Here is a 16,279-nt window from a genome sequence, read left to right as displayed (position 1 = left end):
CCAACACCTCAACTAAACCCTGGCACCCAGTGCCATATCCAGGCTGTTTTTAAACATATCCAGGGACGGTGACACCACCACCTCCCCTGGCAGGGCATTTCAGTTCTTTATCACTCTTCATGTAAAAAACTTCTTCCTATGATCCAACTATATTACCCTTGGTACAGGTTAACCCTGTGTCCTCTGGTTCTGTCAGTGCTGCCTGGAGAAAGAGCCCAGCCCCACCTGAGCACAGCCACCTTTCAGGAGGTGTGGAGAGTGATAAGGGCACCCCTGAGTCTCCTTTTCTCCAGGCTGAGCACCCCCAGCTCCCTCAGGGGTTCCTCACAGGGTTTGTGTTCCCAGCCCCTCTCCAGCCTCGTTGCCTCCTCTGGACGCGCTCCAGCGTCTCAACGTCCTTCCCAAGCTGAGGGGCCAGAGCTGGACACAGCACTGCAGGTGTGGCCTCACCAGGGCCAGGTACAGGGGCACAATGACCCCCCTGCTCCTGCTGGCCACACCATTCCCCATCCAGGCCAGGAGCCCTTGGCCTTCCTGGCCACCAGGACACACTGCTGGCTCATGTTCAGCCGGCTGTCACCAGCACCCCCAGGTCCCTTTCTGCCTGGGCACTGCCCAGCCACACCGTCCCCAGCCCAGAGCATGGCAGGGGTTATTGTGGCCAAAATGCAGCACTGGGCACTTGGATTTATTAAACTTCATCTTCCTGGACTCTGCCCATCCATCCAACAGTTCCAGGTCTCTCTGCAGAGCTCTCCTACCTTCCCACAGAGGGACACAGCTCCCAGCTCAGAGTCCTCTGCAGATTCACTAATGAAAGCCTCAATGCCCTCATCCATGGGGTCAGTGCAAACCCTGAACAGAGCTGGCCCCAGCACAGAGCCCTGAGGGACAGCCCTGGTGCCTGGCCCCAGCTGGATGCAGCACCCTCAGCACCACTCTCTGGCCCATCCAGCCAGGGCTGAGCCCAGCACAGAGTGCTCCAGTCCCAGCCCTGGGCTGCAGCTTTTCCAGGAGGGAGCTGTGGCAGACACTGCCAAAGGCCTTGCTGGAGCCCAGACAGACACATCCACAGCCTTTCCTGCACCCACCAGCAGGGTCAGCTGCTCATGGAAGGATTTTATTGTGGGATACAAATGCTTATATACTTTGTATAGGAAGATGTGTAATGTTTTAGTACAGTGATTGGGTTGATCATCACATAAGCAAACACCTCTTTCTTGCAGAAGTCCTATGTTATTTTCTTTTTCCTGCAAACCCATCTGATTCAATCTTCTTGTAATCCTGATTTAATCCTCAAAGTTCTGTTTGCTGTTGCCAATGTACCCTGTTATCAAATTTCTTATGCTAACCATGTCCAATGTCCATCATTTGTCATTGACCCGATACTGAAACAGTTGAGCACCTTCACCTTCTCCTCATCTGCAATTACTAAGTTCCCTCCCACATCCAAAAGAGAAAAAGGCTGGTCTTACCCTTCCTTTTACCATTAATATATTTGTAAAAACATTTTTTATTTATGCCTTCCAAAAAATGCCAAATTAAGATCAAACTGAGCTTTGGCCTCCCTAATTGTTTTCCTAAGTACCCTAGCAGACCCCTTAGATACTTCATCAGAGACCTGACCCTCCTTCCAAAGATGATACCTCCTCCTTTCATTCCTAAGCTCCTTCAAAACCTCATTGCCTGATGGGAAGGATGAAAGTTTGACAAGAAAGTCTCACAGACATGTATGCTTGGCAGAAAGATTTTTGAATGTAGAATCTGAAAAAGGAAGAGAAAAGAAAGCAAGTTTTGATACAGAAAAGAATTGCTGAGCCAGTCTTACTGGGCAACCAAGGAGGCAAAGGGTACGTTAGGAGTGGTTTTATGATTTAGAGTAAAGGATAAACCTGCCTCCAACAAGAACTGTTTTTACCAGAGAGAAAGATACCACAGGCAAACAAGGCATGTCAATGTGGCAAGTAGAAAAAAGGTCAAAGAGTTTTCCCCTGGAAGAAAACTGAAAAACAACTTCTAGCTTAAGCTGTAACCTACTAACTTTTAGAGATTGGAGAATAGTAACATGAATATGGTAATTATAGCAGTTATGATAGGCTATAGGTAAAAGTTAAAGTATGGATTGGTTCTTATGTACTAAGATACTCAGCAAAGTATTTAATACAATGTAACCAAAACTGAAGTGTCCTCAGGCCTATCTGCAGCTGGAGCCAACAGCTGTAGGCACAGCTCTGTCACCCACGACCCTAGACTTGGATACTTGGACCCTGGGCTGTAACATCTTGGATATAATAAACTGCATTATGAAGAACTGCCTGGAGTCCCACATCTCTCCTATCAGGCTCTAAAGGTTGCCCATCCAGACTGGACATTGCCTCATTGACTCCTCTTTGGGCACACAGGGACAGTCTGTTCCTGTGCCCTCAACATCTCTGGTTTGAAGCATGACCACCGTACCTGGACTCCTTTGTTTTCAAGGGCTGCTTCCCAAGGAATTCTCTGAATAAATCTCCTCAATAGGCCAAAGTCTGCCCTCAGGAAGTCCAATGTAAAAATTTTATTGATGTTCCTCCTGATATCACCAAATATCAGAACACTGTAATTTCATTATCACCATGCCCCAAGAGGCCTCCAACCAGCACAGCTCCCACCAGCCCATCCCTCTTTACAAACCACAATTCTAACACAGCCCCTCCCCCGGAAGGGTCGCTCACCAGCTGTGACTCGTGAGCCCTGGCAACATCATAAATGCTCTCACTCTGCACCTGGCTCATTTCCGGGTGTTCCTGAGCCCCGGCAATATTCCCTAAGTGCCACTGCTTTCCACCTGGCCCATTCCCGGATGCTCCTGAGCCCTGGCAACACATCCAAAAATGGGGTGACTGTCAGCGGCTCCAGGAGTTCAGAGTGGGCAAAATGGGAGCGAGGAACAGGAGGCTGCTGGTGCCAGTGGGGGAAATGGCTTTGCTGGAGCTGGCAGGGAGAGGAGGAGGAGGGAGAAAGTGGTGCCAAGTAACAGGGCGAGAAAGAGGGACAAGGTGGTGGGGATGGCCATGGGGCAGGCGGGCATTTTGCTTTCCAGCTCTGTGTGAGGAAACCAAGAGCTGTCAAATCCCTGCAGGAAAAAAGGGAGAAATAGCAGACTTTTTAATAGGCAAAACAGGAGTATTGAACTCAAACTGACACCCTTTTAATAGTTCTGTCTGTAAAAAATTTTTACCCATTGCGCTAATATCTTTTCTGTCTTCTTTTTTAAGGGATATTGTTTAACTCTGACTGGTAATTTCCTTTATTGAAACTTAATTTGCACTGGGAGTGCATTCTTTGCTCTCCATGGTTTATTAGAAGTCCACACATTAGGAGACACCTGATCCATTATTTTCCTTTATTTCTAAAATAATCTCTATCTTTTGCATTTAACTACTACACAAACTTATAAATGCCCACTTGTTTTCCAAGTTTATATTTTGATAATTTGCAAAAATATGCTTTTTCAGATTGGCCGGTTGCTCCCCTTACCATAACATAATCATCTGTTATAGGCATTAAGGCTTTATGTAACACTGAGTAGGTTACCCCCATCTATACTAAAAATTCTAATTTTTGTAGTTTCCATTTTTCTCAAATAACCTTTTTCCTTGCTCCTCACAAATAATTGCTACTAAAATCCTTTTAACTCTCTGAGTCCCCTTTGTTTCTTTAAAATGACAAGGCGCCTGTCTTGGCCTTTGTCTGTCTATACCACAGCTTTTCACAATGAATACAGCAAAAACAAACCTGGGGTTCACAAGGGCAGCCCTTCAAACAACCTCTACCAAATTTGGTCTCTTCTGATTTTCGATTTTATTTATAGGACAAGTCAGTTACTTATTTTTATTTACTCCATCTAAACTGTGTTTCACAAAATATTACAGTCTTTTCTTAGTTTTTTCTGCACAATCTAATCTTCAAGTACTAAGTGTGACTTCAAGCACACTAACTTTAAATCTCTGGTTCAAAATCAACTTGATCAAAGTGTTGTTTCTACTGATACGGGGCACAGTCATTTTGCTGCCTTTCATAATAACAATTAAATTGTCTTGCACAAACTCCTAAAGATCAAGTCCAAACTACTGAGGTAAAGGGACCCCTTCAATCTGTCTAGCCATGGTTAAAACAAATGAAAAGGCTGTCCCTGTGACAGCAAAAATTCTGAAATGCCCATAAACAAATGGGAGGAGGGGAAAATTCTTGGAATTCTTTTAACTCATTTTTAAATGTATGTAAATCACGACACTGTAGGGTTTTTTTACATAAAATGCTGCACTTGTTGCAAACAGATTCTTAAAATCTCTTCAAACACAACCATACAGTCCCGAGAATCAACTTATCACAATGTGGGGAAAAACCACACAACTCTCTTGTACCTCAAATCTCAGGAATCAACTTATAACAAGCTGTCTCCACTACAGCTCTCACAGCCCACACACATGGGTTTAAGTTAAAACCCTTCTAAAAGGGTTGCATAACCTTTTTAATTCAGGCTTAAGCTTAATGTACAGCTTAACAAGACAGTTAACACAAAACAAAAATTACCAGTTTGTTACAATTATAATTTTTACACGATAACCAGCAAAATGTCACCCTACCAGATGAATCTAAAGTTGCAAGTTTGCAAACTCCACAAGGAAAGTACCACAAAGACACCATGCTACAGTGTTCGACCCTTGCTTCTCAAGCCCTCAGGCAAAGGACTGGTTAATACTTGAACACAAAGTGTTAAGAAAGACTGGTTATAATCAAATATTAAGTGTCACAGGGAATGCTGTTCCCTGCAACTAGAAAGTTCACACACAAAAACTCTCCAGAAAAGGGGTATTTCTTTCCACACACATAATCTCACTGGGAAAAGGGGTATCTCTTTCTACATACGAACTCACTGGGAAAGAGGTATTTTTTCCACACACATAAAATCACTGGGAAAGGAGTTATCTCTTTCTACACACACAAATTCACTGGGAAAGCGCATTTTTTCCACACACATAAACTTAGTTATAACAACCTTAGATCAGGATTTGCCTTTATGACTGATAGCCTCATATTGCTAGCAAACTGAGCCCTCTATGGCAAAACAAATGGCAAAATCACCTTCTGCCAGCAACAAAAGCCCAGGCTTGGTACAACAGTTCAACAACTCTTTCTGCTGGTAGCCAGATTTCAACTGCAACTTCTGCTGCAAGCACACTCCAGAGGCACAAGTCGTGCATGGGACATCTTCCACCACTTACCAAACAACCTTTCCTGACCCATGTATGCTTTACAGGTCACTATTTTAAAGTGTTTAAATTTTTAAACCTAGTGTTTTGTCTGGAGTTTTAGTAGTCAGGGGTCCTTGTCTGCTGCTGGATGAACAGCCCAGGCAGTGGAGCCCACTCTTCCAGGAATATCCCCGAGGGGGTCCAGGTCCTGAGCTGGTGTCACAGCCAGGCAGAGTCTTACCCTGGCTGGCTCGCCAACTGAATCATTAAAACTGAAAATCACTGACAAAGACTCTCTCAGTAGTCCAAGTTAGAAAGTGGTATGCTTATTATGCCGGTGAGTGGCATGGGAGGGGTTGTTCCTGAAATGCGTGACTGCGTCGCACAAGGATTTTTGCCTTCTATTTATTTCCCAAAATAATACTTCTGCACAATCCCAGCAGCTCCCATCGCCACTGGGTATTAAAATAAGGCTATTAGTCCTTCACACGTGCACGATTCTTCTCTTGAATTGGGTCGGTGGTCTCGAATTGGGGCAGTGGTTCCGGGGATGAAGTCAGGAAGGTCTTTGTCAGGTCTCTGTGACCCTCTGGCACCATCCAAGGCCCCCTGCTTCATGATGGATTAACACAGAGCCCAGGTGCTGGGCATTGTTCTGCTGGTTTCAATGTATTCCTATAATAGTTCATTTGTGCCACTTCCTTCTACAAATAAGCTCCAAATATAGCAATTAGCTTTAGCTTAAGCATCTAATATTCATTAACTTATCGTCGGTGTATCTAACTTCAATTTGAATTGGTTCTAACCCTCAGCTAAAATCTTAAATTTTTAATATCATAATTCAGCAGGTGGTGGACGTCGCTGACTATTTGGATTCATTTTATTTGCCTGAAATGCAAAGGTCCCGCGGCGGGGGAGGGGCCGTGGCGGTCCGGAAAAATCCGCGCTAAGAAAAAGGGACCCACGCCAAAGGACCTGGAACAACCTCAGCCCCCGGGGAAGCTGCTTCCGGGGCCCTCCCTGGACCATGTCACGCCGCGGTAGGCGGACCGCCCCTCGCTGCTTCCCCACGGCGCGCTGATTGCTGAAAGAGCACTGCCACACCCATATCGGCTTTAAAATGCTGTAGTGCGGGACACGCCCGATCTGTTTGTTCAGGACCGAAAAGACGGCGGCACCCGGAGCCCGGCGGGAGGATGGGGGATCTCGCAGGCGGCTTCAGCCCAGGTGGGACCTGCCGTCGGTGCTGCCCCACCTCGGGGCTCGTTGCGGGAGGAGGGGACCGCTGTGAGGGCCGGGGGGGTTCTGGCGAGTTCCTGGTGCCGGCTTCCCCCGTGTGCCCCCTGCGCTGGGATCGCCGCCGAGGGAGCGGCTGCCCGCGCTCTCCTCCGTGCCCGGATGGCCGGCATGGAGCCGGTGCCGCGGCAGCGATGGCTCATCCCGGCTGCTCTCGCTAGGAGCTCCGTACTCGGGACCGTTCCCGCCCGTGCGGCTGGCGCGGCATGAACTTGAACGTGCCTCAGAGCCCAAAGCGCTGCAGGCGCCGAGTGCGGGTACAAAGGGGCGCACCCTGGCTGCTCCGGGGCCGAGGCTTCTCGGCGCTGCTGTCTGTGCCAGGAGACGCTCCGTGTGCCCAGGCAGGGAGCCGCAGCGGCCGTGCCGGAGCTCGGCTCGTGTGCCCGGGCAGGGAATCATGCGGGGCACAACGGTGAGCAGTCCGGGGCTGCTGCTTCTTGTCCCTCGGCAGGCGGACTCCGAGCCGCAGTTGCCCCGGGCCAGCAGCAGCCGACAGCTCGCAGGCGCTCTCAGCGCCCGGCCCGGCCCGGAGCTGGGCTGCAGCGGCTGCAGAGCCACAGGGGCCGCGGCTGCGGCCACCGCAGAGCTGCCGGAGGCTGCGCTTGTCTCCGCACCTGCTGCCGCACCTCTGGGCAGCGGCGACAGCTGCCACCGCCCTCCTGAACCTCCGCACGGCTGTCACCAGCAGCGACCTCTCTTCGTGTCCCTTTCAGGGTGCCGTCAGCGCAGGTGTAAAACTGTTCCTGCGGCTGATCTCCGAAAGGCTATGTCAGCATTCTTGAAGTCTAGAGAGCAAGGTCCTCTTTGTTCAACCCAGAGAGATGCCGACTGCAAGCTGGTGGAGAGTGAATCCAGCTATATTCCTGGAGCTGAGAAGGAGCCCCAGCATCTCCAGAAAGGACCAGCAGCCACGCTTCCACCCTTGCCTGGGGCCCAAGAAGCCTCTTGGCATCAGCAGGAGGATGCCGCTTGGGAGCGTGCAGTGAGCGCAGATGTGGAGAATGTATTCTGCACCCGTGGTGAGAGTGAGAGGGAGCCCCTGGCTCCCCAGGGCACAGCAGCAATGGGCAATGAACACAAAAGGAACCTCGGAATATTGCTGGGTGAGTGCAAGGCCACCCCTGTGCCCTCTAGGTTGGGAACAGTGTCCCCTGCCAAGGCCAGGGCTGGCAGGTGTGTGGCTGTTTCCCAATGTCTGGAAGAGGCTTCGTGCTCTGCTGGGCACCGTCAGTGGCTGGAAGCAAGAGCCCCAGCTGCCCCCAAGGCTGTGCAGTTCTCCTGCTGCAGCCTGTGCCCACAGCTGTGTCCCTGCCTGTGCCCACAGCTGTGTCCCTGCCTGTGGCCAGGCTCTTGGCTCTCTGGCTGCCAGCGGAGGGAGGCCCACACTGCCTCAGGGCTCCCTGCTCTGCTCCCTGGCCATGGGCTGAGCAGATTGCAGGGCCGGCTCTGCTTCTGGCAGCCAGCAGCTCTTTCCTGCTCCAGGTGAACGGTTCAGGTGCCATCCCGTGGGCACGGCAGTGCTGATTCTGCTGCTCCTGGTGCTGGTGCTGGCTTTGGGGGTGGCCTTGGCTGTGCTGGCAGGTAAGGGAGGGGCAGCAGCCTGGGCCCAGCCCCTCGGGGCAGAGCGGGCTCCCTGCTCCCTGCACAGGGGAATCCTCAGAGCTTCTCCTCTTCCCCCTGCAGCACCACAGGTTCCAGTCACACCTGCGACTCCGCAGTGTGTTCTGGGCTGTCCCCATGGCTGGGTTGGCTACAATGGGGTCTGCTACTACTTCTCACGGGATTACAGCACGTGGGAGCAGGGTCAGGAACGGTGCTCCGAGCTCAATGCCTCCCTGGCCATTGCCAAGGATGAGGAGGCCATGGTGAGTGAGGGGCTGCGGGCGGTGTGGGCTGGCTGAGGGCAGCCTGGGGGCGCTCCTGGGCCGGGCTCGGTGCTCGTAGGGCCGGGGCTGCGGCCCTGGGCTGGGGCCTTGCAAGGAAGGAGCCTCGGCGTGCAGGGGGAGCCCCGGGCACGTGTCCCCCCGAGGGGCCGGGGCAGCTCCCACTCCTCTCTCCTGGGCAGGATTTGCTCTCCCGCCTCTGCGGGAATTTCGGTTACTGGCTCGGGCTGCGCAGACGGGGCGAGCGCCTGCACTGGGGGGACGGCAGCAGCTACAGCTCCCGGTGAGTGCCGGGGAGCCGGGCAGGGCCTGGGGGCACAGGGGCACAAGGGCTTCCCCTGGCAGCCAGCGCTGCCTCTGCTCCTTCCTGCTCCCCTGGCAGCCACTGCTGCCTCTGCTCCTCCCTGCAGGGTTCCTGTCCTCGGCAATTCCCAATGTGTGTACCTGGACAACAGGAGATTGAGGAGTGGGTACTGCTCCAGTGAGCGGCTGTTTGTCTGCAGCAAAGCCCAAGCTCCCCTGTAACAGGGGCTGCACAAAGGACCTTCTCCACGCTGGGCAGCGCCAGCTTCACCTCTGAGCCCAGCACAGCGCTGTCCTTCCTCAGCTGCGCCCTGTGCCTTGCACTTCCTCTCAGGGTCACCTCAGTGCCTCTTCATCCCCAGTGCCAACGCTGGGCTGGGGCTGCAAAGGAAAAGTCTCTGCAATCCATCCTGCCACCGATGCTGCCTGGAGTGCCTGGAATAACCTCATTACATGTGGGAAACATGCCTCAGTATTTAAAATTTTTATCGACTTTTTGAAAGGATAAAAGTGATAAAATCCAACTTTGAAATGCTTGGCTATTTGCACATACTTGACCTAAACTATGTTCTGTCTCTAGTTCTGTAATGCATATGTTACATTACAGAACTACATACATATTTATTTATTTTTAATATACATGCACACATTTATTTGGATGTACATATTTTTTAAATTTATTTTTATCCTTTAGCTTGTCTTTATGCTGTCTTGTAGTTTAAACAATTTTTTTTTCTTGTGGTTCTATATTGTGTATTTTCAGTCCCTGATAACAAGGGCTGATAAATTCTTCTTTTTTCAGTGCTCTGGTTTCTGTTTCCATGATCTTGTCTTTCAGATAAGTCCTTGAGTGTGGGGAATCACTTATTTATTTTACACCATTTTCTGAGTTAGTCACATTAACAAATCATTTCAACATTTCACAGTCTCTATTTTGGTACAGTCTAAGATAGAACCTCTTACACTACAAGTTATGAAAGCTATAGGGTGTGGTAATCACATATCCTCTGAACAGAGAGAGACATCATTCTCTCCCAGGATTTTCTTAGGTAGCTGTGAGAAAGCTGAGAGAAAATGAGAAACAATTCTTATCTCCATGTCCTAGGTTGACTATATGATCCTTTTATCCCAAATCATCTCGTTCTGTTATGCTGAATGATAAATTTTGCACCTTTAAGACTTGTTCCAGAGAGTTAAGGGAGGAGAGAAGAAGTGCACAGTTTTTTTTTTTCAGACGCTGTTCTCACCCCCCCACATTCCTGCTCCTGGACTGTGTTGTCTGTGGATGGACAGACAGCGGGACCGAGCTCTCCTTTGCTTTAAGTTAGTGTTAGCTAGCTGAGGCACAGGAGTTCCCTGGACTCTGTTTTTTTCCCTTTTCCTTGGAACTCTTGAAACCTGCTCTGGACTGAACACCCAGGGGGGCACCGACAGGTGTACCTGTGGCCCACCAGGCCGGATCAGGCCTGCGATGTTTCCAGCACTGGAGGGACTGATCAGAGACTGAGTGAGCTGAACTGCAACCTGGGGACGGGGTTTTCTCAGTTTGTCATCTCTTTTGGAGCAGCAAGGGGTTTTATTGTTTAGTATTGTTTACGTTTTGTTGTATAATAAACAGTTTTTTTCCACTTTTCTCCAAGGAGGTATTTTCTCCCAGACCGGCTGGGGGCAGGGGCCAATTGAGTTTGCTTTCCTATCGGAGCCCCTTTGGGGATTCTCTCCCAAATTTGCTTTAAACCAGGACAAATACGTCTTTTGGCACATAATGCCTCGCTCGAGAAGGTGGGAAAAAGCTCTATTGATTGTATGTTAGTTGTGCTCGCTCTCTAGTGAGTTATAGCAGTCAGTAGCCATGTTGCTTGAATTCATAATGCCTCTTGGGGTCGAGGCCTTCATGTGGTTCTGGTCTCTAGACCTTTTTGAGGCTTCAATACCTTTCTGGTCAATAGGATTATTGTCCATAACACATAATCTTTACGGTAGAGGGGCATGGATTGGAATAGCTGTTGTACTGGCCTTGGTGATAATTAACAAAACTACAGTAGGATACCACAATTTATTAAAGATTCTATTTGCAGTTGGTGACCACCTAAAGACCACATCTCAACGGTGATGATCTGCATTTTGTTTTACTCTTTGCAGAATTCCAGTTATTTCTTTTTGTATCATATTGGACAGTTCTCTCTGCTTCCTTGAGTTTTTTTTCAAGATCCTTAGTAGGTCTTGGTGCTTAATTAATTGTTTTACTAATCTAAGGTCTTTCTAATAGCAGTAGGTGATAGTCTGTGATTCATTGTGTAATTGGTTTCAATCAACTGGTGGGATGTCACTCGGTCTAAGTACGAAAAACCACACTCGATAATTTTACCAAATTACAAATACAGAAATTAGAATGATTTCTACTAGACAAAATTGTGGAAGGGGTTAGCAGCGGGCCTGTTAGCTAAAGGAGCAAGAAGTAAGAAGAAGAAGAAGCTGATAAGGAGCTTTCTCCAAGGCCGTAACCAAGGAGATCGAGAGAAGGAAGATAAGAGCATTCTGCAGCTGGATGAAGCGTTTTTAGAAAGTTAGGTGGAGTCAGAGTAACTTTTCACCAATGGCATGGTACTGAATTATTGTGGCCAATAGCTAAGGTAGAAGAAGGGTAAACAACTGGAAAGTGTATAAAAGATCAGCCATTTTCATTAATAAACTGTTGCCAAGTGTTACCAACTGAGACTGCTTGTGGTCTCTGCTTTATGTCGTGACCGCCTCGACTGCGACATTTTGGTGACGCCGATGTGATAAGAACATAGTCGGTGGGGGCCCATACGGGGTCCTAGCAATTGGCAACCGTGACCCACTGGGACATAGTGGGGGAGGCGGCGGTGGTGCAGCTGAGAGTGGCAGGTGGAAGCCAGAGGGAGGTCCGGACCTGATTCCCTCCAATCAAGACACCTGGAAGTAGGTGAGCCACCAACTAGTAATAATGGGACAAAATTTATCTAAAGAGGAAGAAAGTGTTTTGTCTACATGGAAAGTTTTGTTAAGAAATAAGGGAATTAATACGTCAGACTATGCGCTTCGTAATATATTGCTGTGGGCTGAATCACAGAATTTTGGCACTGATCCCGACACAGCATTTAGTGTTAAGGCATGGAAGAAAGTCGGGGACAGACTTTGGCAAGTTATTCAAGCGGGAGATAAAACAGCTGTTGATTTAGCAGTAACCTGGAACTCGCTCTTTGAGGCTTTAAAAGAATGGAAAGTAGAGAGAAACGGAGCAAGATACGGACGAAGAGTCGGGGCTGATAACAGAACCTGATGGGGGGGCTGAGGCAGAGGGGGCCTCTGAGGTAGAAGGGGGCTCTGATGGGGAACTTGGTGAAGAAAGTTCGGATGCCATGGGAGTTACCTGGCACGCTGCCAGAGCTTCTGGGAAAGCTGCCAAAGCTTCCGGGAAGGCTGCCAGAGCTTCTGGGCTGGGTGCCAAAGCTTCTGGGAAAGCTGCCAAGGCTTCTGGGAAAGCTGCCAAAACTTCTGGGCAACCTGCCCTAGCCTCTTCTTATCAGACCCCTAAGCCTCCTTATCTCACACCTGCGCAGCAGCTCGCGATGGTGCCTATATATACTACACCGCTACGCCAGTTAGCTGAAATGTCTCTAGTAGAGAGAAAAACCCAGTCATCTGCCCCCCTGCTCCCCTCTGAGATGCTTGGACAACCTGCAAGGCTGTATCCTCCTTTACCTGACAGTGACAGCAACAGTGAGTCAAGTGTTGAGTCGCCCGCAGTAACACCTGTGTTGGGGCAAGGAGCTCTGGTTCCTTCATGTCCTAAGAGCTCTAGCCTTACTGCCCCATGGACTTTGCCTCCATGCCAAGTCACTGTGCTTCCTCGACACCCTCAGGAGTTTTGGGAATTTGTTAGGAGGAAAGCAGTTGAAGAAAGGAATTGGGACATCATAGAAATGTTAGGTGCTCCAAGAGTACCTCAGGAGAACAGTGCCAATGCAAATGTTGCTTGTGATAACCCTATGGCTTTTCCAGTTTTCAAAGCAGCTCCTGGAACAGGACAGAACGACAGTCATCGTGTCTTTGCCTGGAGGGTTGTGCAAGACCTCCAATCGAAAGTAGCTCAATATGGTATTAATTCCTCAGAGGTAATGCAATTAATATGTGTGATTAATGCAGATTTGCTTGAACCTTATGTTATCACTCATCTTGCTGCAATTCTATTACAGCCAGTACAATATGGTGTACTTCATGAAACTTGGAGGCGAGTGGCTGAGCGTACGGCTTTAACAAATATGCAGTTGCCTCGACACGACCCTCGTCATGCTGTGGGTGTTGATGCCCTACTGGGCTCTGGGCCTTTTGCTAATCCAGATTTAAAGGCAAGGTGGGATCCTTCGATTTTGGCACAAGCTCAACAAATTAGCATGAGTGCCTTAACTACTTAACTAAAACAATGGAAATGGCAGCTCCAAAACAGAAATATGTCACTATACAACAAGGGACGAGAGAACCATTTTTGCAGTTTGCAGAAAAACTTGCTGCCGCTATTGAGAAACAGGTAGATGATGAAACTTTGGAGAGAAATTGTGTGTACAATTGGCTAAAGAAAATGCAAACTCAGACTGCAGAAAGATTATTGACACTTTGCCTGGGGAACCCACCTTGTCTGAAATGGTTACTGCTTGCTCGAAAGTTGGTTCAGTTGAACATAAAATGGCAGCTCTTGCTGCAGTGCTAAGACCTTCAGCAAAGTGTTATAATTGTGGACAACAGGGGCACGTAAAGTCACAGTGTACTGTCCGGAAAACAACATTTAGGCCAAGTACAAGCAACGATGTTGGATAGATCCCTCTGTTGGTGTTCAATTGTTTATTTTGAAAGACCATGAAATACCATGTGGAATACTGTGTCAATGGAATGATAATTGGGAAAATCAGTTGCATGTTCTGGAATGGATATTTTCATCTTTCAGATCTCAGAAAACAGCTCCAGGACTTTATGAGCTTTTTGCAGATATCATCATCAAAGGCCACAGACGTCGTCATGAGATTTTGGGACATGACCCTGTGACCATTGTGATACCTGTAAAACAGTGGTATTTTGAATGGTGCTTTCAAAATAATCACGAGTTGCAGTCTGCCTTATCTTGTTTTACAGGCCAAATCTTGTATCATTTGCCTTCTCATCCTGTTCTAACACTGACTAAAGAGATCCCTTTTGAAGGCAAGCAAATTTGTTCTCCTGTTCCTGTGGAAGGTATAACAGTTTTTACAAATGGGTCCGGGAAAACCGGAAAAGCAGCTGTGACTTGGAGAAAGGGTGATCACTGGGAATATCAGACAGTGATTCAGCAGGGATCTCCTCAACTGGTTGAACTTTCTGCTGTTCTTTTGGCTTTTACTTTGTTTCCTGGTTCTGTAAACATAGTTACTGATTCAGTTTATGTTGGCAATTTGGTTAAGCATTTAGATCAAGCAGTGTTGTGTAATATTCAAGAGAAACCATTGTTTACCATATTAGTGAAGTTGTGGACAGTTATTGGTGCTCGAAAGCATTTTTACTTTATCATGCACATTTGCAGCCATACATCATTACCAGGATTTTTTGCTGAAGGCAGTTAGTATCTTTAGTAGCTGCTGCTGCAATCAAAACTGTACCCAATGTATTGCAGCAGGCAATTTTATCCCATCAATTTTTTCATCAGTGTGCTCAAGCTTTACAACAGCAATTCAAATTGTCTACTGCTGAAGCAAAATCTATTCTTTCCTCTTGTCCCGGCTGTCATATGACTCATGTCACTCAGCATTATGGTACCAACCCTAGAGGTCTTTCTGTGTTAGAAGAATGGCAAACTGATGTTACAAAAATGCCAGAATTTGGTCGCTTTAAGTATGTTCATGTTACAGTTGATACTTTTTCTCACGCAATGGTTGCTTCAGCATTCACAGGAGAAAAAACTTGAGATGCTATTTGTCATTTTTATCATGCCTTTTCTATTCAAGGTGTTCCGTGTCATGTAAAACCAGATAACGGCCCAGCATATGTTTCGCAGAAAATGCAAGCAATCTTTCGTGCTGGGGGCATTGAGCATTCAACATGTATTCCACATGTCCCCACGGGCCAAGCAATTATTGAAAGAGCTCACGGACTTCTTAAACGTCAGGTTCAAAAACAAAAAGGGGGAATGCAACAGGAGCCACCTCAAGTGAGATTAGATAAAGCTGTTTATGTGTTAAACATCTTGCGTCCCCTACCTGACTCACAGTTATCTCCAATCTTTTGCCATTTTTCTTCTTTGAATTCTAAGCAACCAAATTTCCATAGAAATGTCAAGGTATGGGTCAAGGATTTGATTACTGGTATATGGTCTGGTCCAATGGAACTGATAACCTGGGGAAGGGGTTATGCTTGTGTTTTGACAGATAATGGTCCTCGATGGGTTCCTGCTTGCTCTGTCAAACCTTACCTAGAGCGGGCAGGAAAGGACAGGATCGATGGTTCCGCAGCTGAAGCAGAACGTGCGGATGACACTAGCCAAGACCATATATCAGTACTTGAAGATGGATGAAGGACAGGAATGATTGTATTAAGAGTGGGAATTCTGTTAATGGTTGTGATTGTGATTTTGTGTGTCCCCTCTCTGCTTGGGTTTTTGCAAAGGGCCCTGCAAAAATCCATAGCAGCTGTATTTACAGTTCAAAAACAAAAAGGGGGGATTGTGGAAGGGGCTAGCAGCAGGCCTGTTAGCTGAAGGAGCAAGAAGTAAGAAGAAGCTGATAAGGAGCTTTCTCCAAGGCTGTGACCAAGGAGATCGAGAGAAGGAAGATAAGAGCATTCTGCAGCTGGATGAAGCGTTTTTAGAAAGTTAGGTGGGGTCAGAGTAACTTTTCACCAATGGCATGGTACTGAATTATTGTGGCCAATAGCTAAGGTAGAAGAAGGGTAAACAACTGGAAAGTGTATAAAAGATCAGCCATTTTCATTAATAAACTGTTGCCAAGTGTTACCAACTGAGACTGCTTGTGGTCTCTGCTTTATGTCGTGACCGCCTCAACTGCGACAATGCATAACTTCCTCAGTGCAGTATCAGTTCTTGGAGTGAAAGTATTTTTGTAATTGTTCATTTTCTGAATGAATTCCATTCTTGCTGAATGTTGATATACAGCTACTGCTGGCATGATGTGGGCCCAGGCTGAGCAGTTTGGGGTTTTTTTCAGTGAAAATGTGGCTGGAAGGCATGCAGCATGTTGCTTTCATGTGGAATGAAAAATCTATTTTAGATATGAGAATTTCAGTTTCAACAAGATGAGTTTCTAATAAAATACATAAAAATTCTTGATACACAGATACCAGCAAAGGAGTCCTGCTGGGTCCAAATCAGCTTCTTAATTTCTCTTTATTTCTTTTTCATTCAGCAATTAATGAGTTATCCTGCACTGATGTTGTGTAATTTAATTTGCCAGCAGTTCAGGGAGAGCACTGGCAGATTGGACAGGGATTAGAGATGGACAGCAAGAGCTGGGAAGTGTGAAGAAGGTTCTGCTAAATTTCAAGGAATTTGGACTG

The 16,279-nt window shown here is 47.6% G+C and overlaps 1 protein-coding gene across 1 annotated transcript in view; it reads left to right on the top strand.

The window, feature by feature from the left end:
• Positions 1-8,769, top strand: part of LOC135441362 (C-type lectin domain family 2 member B-like) — a 62,365-nt gene extending 53,596 nt beyond the window's left edge. Inside the window, exons 3-5 of the mRNA XM_064700914.1 lie at positions 8,016-8,114; positions 8,217-8,398; positions 8,599-8,769. Coding sequence (XP_064556984.1) covers positions 8,016-8,114; positions 8,217-8,398; positions 8,599-8,703 — 386 coding nt within the window. The 3' untranslated portion in view covers positions 8,704-8,769. The remainder of the gene's footprint in view (positions 1-8,015; positions 8,115-8,216; positions 8,399-8,598) is intronic.
• The last annotated feature ends 7,510 nt before the right edge of the window (positions 8,770-16,279 follow it).

Source organism: Zonotrichia leucophrys, unplaced genomic scaffold (assembly GCF_028769735.1).
Source record: "Zonotrichia leucophrys gambelii isolate GWCS_2022_RI unplaced genomic scaffold, RI_Zleu_2.0 Scaffold_258_73039, whole genome shotgun sequence".
Taxonomy (NCBI): domain Eukaryota; kingdom Metazoa; phylum Chordata; class Aves; order Passeriformes; family Passerellidae; genus Zonotrichia; species Zonotrichia leucophrys.
Note: the sequence above shows the minus strand (reverse complement) of the source record. Positions and strands in the feature narration are given on the sequence as shown.